This window comes from Pistacia vera, unplaced genomic scaffold (genome assembly GCF_008641045.1).
Source record: "Pistacia vera cultivar Batoury unplaced genomic scaffold, PisVer_v2 Contig222, whole genome shotgun sequence".
In the NCBI taxonomy this organism is placed as follows: domain Eukaryota; kingdom Viridiplantae; phylum Streptophyta; class Magnoliopsida; order Sapindales; family Anacardiaceae; genus Pistacia; species Pistacia vera.
This window is the reverse complement of record NW_022196027.1, coordinates 672,970-678,915: the sequence shown is the minus strand read 5'-3', so window position 1 is coordinate 678,915 and position 5,946 is coordinate 672,970. Positions and strand designations below refer to the sequence as shown.

Sequence of the window (5,946 nt, the reverse complement as noted above, 5' to 3'; positions counted from 1 at the left end):
AGATCCGGATCACCCACCAGTAAAACAGAAGAGGAGGAAATTCGCACCTGAGCGAAACCGGATCGTCAATGAAGAAGTTGAAAAGCTCTTAAGCAACGGCATGATCAGAGAGGTCCACTACCCCGAATGGTTGGCGAACGTTGTAGTCGTAAAGAAAAAGAATGGCAAGTGGAGAGTCTGCATCGACTTCACTGACCTGAACAAAGCCTGCCCCAAGGATTCTTTCCCACTCCCGCACATCGACACGATGGTAGATGCGACCGCGGGGCACGAACTCCTCAGTTTCATGGATGCTTTCTCCGGATACAACCAGATTTTGATGCATCCGGACGACCAGGAGAAGACAGCCTTTATCACCGAGAGGGGAACCTATTGCTACAAAGTGATGCCGTTTGGACTGAAGAACGCCGGGGCCACCTACCAACGTCTGGTCAACAAAATGTTCTCTGACCACCTAGGGAAGACCATGGAAGTATACATCGATGACATGCTCGTCAAGTCCCTGATTGCCGAGCAACACCTTGACCACCTTAGCCAGGCATTCGCCGTTCTGCGGAAGTACAACATGAAGCTGAACCCAGACAAGTGTTCATTCGGCGTCTCATCAGGTAAATTCTTGGGCTACCTGGTTACTCAGCGAGGGATAGAAGCAAACCCCGACCAGATCAGAGCGGTCCTCAACATACCATCCCCGACTTGCATCAGAGACGTCCAGCGCCTTGCCGGACGAGTGGCCGCCCTGAGCCGTTTCATCTCCAGATCAGCTGATAAATGTCACCTATTCTTCCACGCCCTCAAGAAGTCCAAGAGTTTCGACTGGAACCTTTCCTACGAAGAGGCCTTACAACAGCTGAAGAGGTATCTGACCACACCACCACTTCTTTCCAAACCTGTGGACGGGGAGAAGCTTTACTCCTACCTAGCGGTCTCAGAGACAACCATCTCGGCGGTACTAGTTCGAGAAGAATCATCAAAGCAATTACCAGTCTACTATGTGAGCAAGTCACTCCTCGACGCAGAAACGCGGTACAGTCAACTAGAGAAACTGGCCCTCGCCCTCGTCCATGCGTCCAGGAAGCTCAGGCCGTACTTCCAGTGCCACCCCATTGTTGTAATCACCTCATTCCCACTCAAGAAGATATTGCACAAACCGGAACTATCAGGCCGACTCATGCAATGGACGGTAGAACTTAGTGAGTTCGATATAGCCTACCAATCTCGTACCGCCATCAAGTCCCAGGCACTAGCAGACTTCATTGCCGACTTCACGCCAAGCACCACCACCCAGGCCGAAAGAGAATTACTATGTATGAATGGCGCACCACCCTCAAAGTGGACTCTCCTAGTGGATGGATCGAGTAATGTCAATGGAAGCGGACTCGGAATAGTACTAATCGCACCAGAGGGAGACATCATCCAGCGAGCAATCCGGTGTGGTTTAAAGTGCACAAATAACGAAGCCGAATACGAAGCCCTCCTAGCAGGACTTTCCTTAGCCAGAGAAATAGGAGCCAAGAGACTAGAAGTGAAGTCGGACTCCCAACTCGTAGTTAATCAATTACAAGGTACGTACCAAGCACGAGATTCAAAGATGACATCGTATCTGAGCATGGTCAAAGAGCTGCAGACCGAATTCGAAGAGTTTTCGATAGTACAGATCCCCAGAACTGAGAACTACCATGCAGACGCCCTCGCCAACCTTGGATCAGCACTCCCATGTTCCTCCCAGTCATCAATCCCCCTTTTATTCATGCAGTGGCCAGCCAACTGGAAGGCACCACCACCGAACAAGTCTCCCAATGAGGCCATGGGCATTGAACAAGCCGACTGCTGGATGGCCCCAATAATAAGATACCTGGAAGATGATGAGCTCCCGACTAACAGGAACGAAGCCCGCCGACTGAAAGCAAGAGCCGCCAGATTCACCATACATGAAGGCCAACTCCTCAGAAAGTCATTCTCGGGCCCTTATCTGAAATGCATAGGCCCAGAAGAAGCCCACAGTGTTCTAGCCGAACTTCACAAAGGCGAATGCGACAACCACGCGGGAGGGCGCAGTCTGGCGCAGCGGGTGGTCACCGCAGGGTATTACTGGCCGACCATATGCACAGACTCAACCACTTATGCAAAGAAATGCGACAGCTGTCAGAGATTTGCTCACGTCTCACANAAGGTAAAACTCGTTTTTCACTTGATTCATGCTTTGTTATCTTGTCTTCTTTAGACTTGTAGTAGTTTTTGTGTGGTTTAGAGCAGTTTTGGGTTAATTTTGGCTTAGTTTGAAGGAAAATCAAAGTTTTTAGGTTTTCCATTTCTTGGGTTTACTTTTGGGAGATATCTGGCATTGCATTTGGTGGAGAAGAAGAGTATTAAGCTATTTAGGGTTTTGATTTGACTCTGCCTTGACTTGAGTAGTGTGATTGAGTCGAGTAAAGAACAGTCTCTAGGGTGGTGTCTATTGGCTTGGCATCAGGTCCAGTTGAAAGAAGATTGCAAGATACGGTCTTTTTCATTAGAGATTTTGTGTTGAGCCCAAGATGTTGGGTTATCGCTTGGATTACTAAGATGCACCGACTTATGTAGTTTGCCTAGAGGAGGGAGGATCCTTCAAAGGTGGCGATGGAGTTACAGTGGCACAACCTCTTGATCAGGTCAAATTGGATGACGAAGGAGCAAGAGAGAGGGTCGAGTTGCGTGACCCTATTAACATACACATTTTGAAGGAGAAGAAGCTTCCACGAGTGGGAGCCTTGGATTGCAGCCAAGTCGTCTCATTAAGGGTATACTCAACATCCCAGCCACAAAAAAGTTTAAAGGTTAACAAAACACCCGCAGCCACCCAAGACCACCGCTAGCCCCCGACATTAGTTGTCGTAATGGCACATGATCGACGGAATCTTACCGGTTGTGCATCGGTAAGGCCTTTTTTGGCCAAGGATCAGTGATCCATGGCCAGAAATAGCTAGATCTGGCCATTTTTATGGTTTTTTCATGGCCAAGGATGTGGTCATGAAACAACCATAGATCTAGTCTTGAAACGGCCATGGATTTGTGATCCATGGCCGGAAATGGCTTTGCCAGCGCATAGACAACCATATACGGCCAATCGTGCACCATTCCATCGACTACCGGCGGTGGCAGCTGGCTACTGGCAGCGGCTTGAGGTGAGTGGAAGTGATTTTGCCACAAATTAAAGTTTTATATGGCTGAGGAGTGTTAGCAAAATTTCAAATGTTGGGGGTTAAAAGAAATAATTCAAATTTTTTATTATTATTATATTAATATTTAAAAAGGAAGACAATTGAATAATCTATATAACGCACTCACCCATTTATCCTCCTAATCAAATTACTTACCAATTTATTCGAATCAACCAAACACACTTTTTAAACATTCACAATAATCTTCAGGATAATATATATTTTCATTAATATAATATCTCCTTATAATAAAATATTATATGACCCAAATGCGCCCTTTGATACGGAAGAAATGAAGGGAGGTTTAAGCTGGGATTTAGTTTAGTTTAGTGTGATAGAGTAAGAGCTAATTATGGGTTATTTTTCGGAGTAGTGCTACAGCCACCGACGGTAGTGCATCGAATTTATGCACTAAATGATATGACAAAATCCTGACCGTTGATTAATATCAAGTTAAAATTAATCAACGATCAGGATTTTACCATTTCATTCGGTGCATAAATTCGGTATATATGGGAGGTTAATTAGAACCAAATATGTCGAGAAGCAAAGATAGATCACCAATACACCTAGGAGTTGATGGAATCCAGTCAGAAAGTTGGTGCCAAAAATCGTCCTTGGCCCAAATAGGGAAATAGGACCATTAGCGAAGATGGACTAGGCCCAGTCTTGCAAAGGCCCAAGCCATGTTAATTCTATTTAACATGAGGTATAAACCGGCCCAAATCAAGCGGGCACAAGCCTCTCAAACCTAGCCCATTTCCTAGGTCCACGGACGAACCCAGAGCCCACAGCCCTGCCATAGTACTTTCCTACTCCCAGTTAACCTCCTATTCAAAGACGTCTTCCTATTCCTGATCACTTTCCTACTTAGCGAATTCTCTTAAACAGAGTTATCTTCCTATTTAGACACGGGTAAGACGACTCACCACGACCCTATTTCTTCTAGGGTTTACATCGGAGTCATACGAGGACTCCTGTTCCCACAAGGATTGGGAGACCAGACGACCACTATATAAGCAGAGGCCTGCCCTCTCACAAAGGACATCGACATTACACCTTCACACCCGAGACTCTTTACTCGAGAGTTTCACTGATTCGCCGTAGTCACGGTCCCCGACTAGACTTCCGGTAATCTCTTATTCCTTAGCCCTCACTATATTAAGCCTTGATGATGAAGTGATTCAGCACCTCCCAAACTAGGCGAGGCACAGGCAACCTCAACCTATCATGAAACCATTTCTCGTACACGCAGACCCAACCTTCAGCCCCATCTCGTCGACCGCGGGGTCTAGACTTTAACAGAACCAGGGATATGATACAGTGTACGGATACGCCACACGTCACCATCCCTCAACACGGCGGATAACCCTGGTCAGAATCCCACTGCCTGCTGGCTCGGCCTTCCCCAGAGCTGCTACCGGATGAAGAGGGACTGTCAGCCCCTCCGGAGTTCCCCACTCCTACCATACCGACCGAGCCACTCGACTCGGCTCCACTCGACCCTGGAGCAGCCACATAACTCGGTCGGCACACCGACCGGAACATCCTTCAGGCATTACCACATATCGGGGCACGCTCATACTCGTCCCCCAAATCCACCTCTTGACTCGAACTATGGACGTTCGCCCGACATCGGATCACTCGCCGTTCCAACCGACCGACTCCTTAGGAAACTAAATGAAGTATTAACTAACAAAAGATGCCCTTCAACACCGAACGGTGCCCTCAAAACCGGCTCCTCAACCTCGGTCGACCCGTTCTATCGAAGGGAACCCAGTCGCCCCACCTAGCCGACCGACCGAAAGGGTGAAAACTTGGTGTCAATCTTACCACGAGCCTTACTCTGGGTCGACCCCTCCAACCGAACGAACCAAGCCAAATTCAAGAACACCAACTCGTTCACCCCGGACGACCGATCCACCTCAAACTCCAATCCTAGCCGTCTGCTCACCTTGATCACTACTCCTCCACCTAAACTCACTCGCTCGAGCGACCGATCCCTAATCACACTCCTCGCACTCGGTCAGACGTACCGACCGACCCAAACAACGCCAAAATGACTTCGTCTTCAGCCCAAAACCCAAAAACCCCAGAAATTCACCTACGACCGGATTCTTCCCCAATACCCACCGAAAAATCAAACCTAAACTTGTTCTCCAAAAATCCTAAATAACAAAACACTCGAAAATCCAGTTTCAACCCGCTCAAAAAATCAAATCACCTTTATCCTACTTCCCAGAAATTTCTCAAAAGTAAAATATACCTACAGAAACACAAAACGATCTGAAAGAAGAAAATTACCTTTGAAGATTGAAAAGAAAAAAACCACCTTCACTCAAGAACCTGGGACAGAAACGCAGGAAAAGGGGGAGAGATTTTTGGAAGAAAACGTAAAACCAACGTGAAGGAAGATGAACAGTCTGCTCCCCAATTTTGTAAAAAAAGGCAGACACGTGGCAGGCTGTGATTGGTCAGTTGTCAGGAGTCTCTTCGTTTCCCGCTTCCGAAACGATGAATCGATCGCCACATACACGTGGCAGCGATCCTAACCACCTGGGAAAGTGGACCTGTACGGATTCCGCAGCTCAGTCGCCCGACCCTCCTGACCGACTCAGCCTGAACATCCAGAAATATGTCCTGACACACGCCCAACATTCGCCCAATGGTGTACTAGGCCGTTCGATCGTCGCCCCGATCAAGGTTCTCAGGCCAAGAGCCTTCTCAGACGTCTCGCATTCAACTG

At 47.7% G+C, this 5,946-nt stretch overlaps 1 protein-coding gene across 1 annotated transcript; it reads left to right on the top strand.

Annotated features, from left to right (window-relative positions):
* The first annotated feature begins 247 nt into the window (after nt 1–247).
* On the top strand, nt 248–2,224 carry LOC116130500. The gene is made up of 2 exons (XM_031416235.1): nt 248–538; nt 638–2,224. Exons 1-2 carry the CDS (start codon nt 248–250, stop codon nt 2,222–2,224), a joined length of 1,878 nt encoding a protein of 625 aa, XP_031272095.1.
* The last annotated feature ends 3,722 nt before the right edge of the window (nt 2,225–5,946 follow it).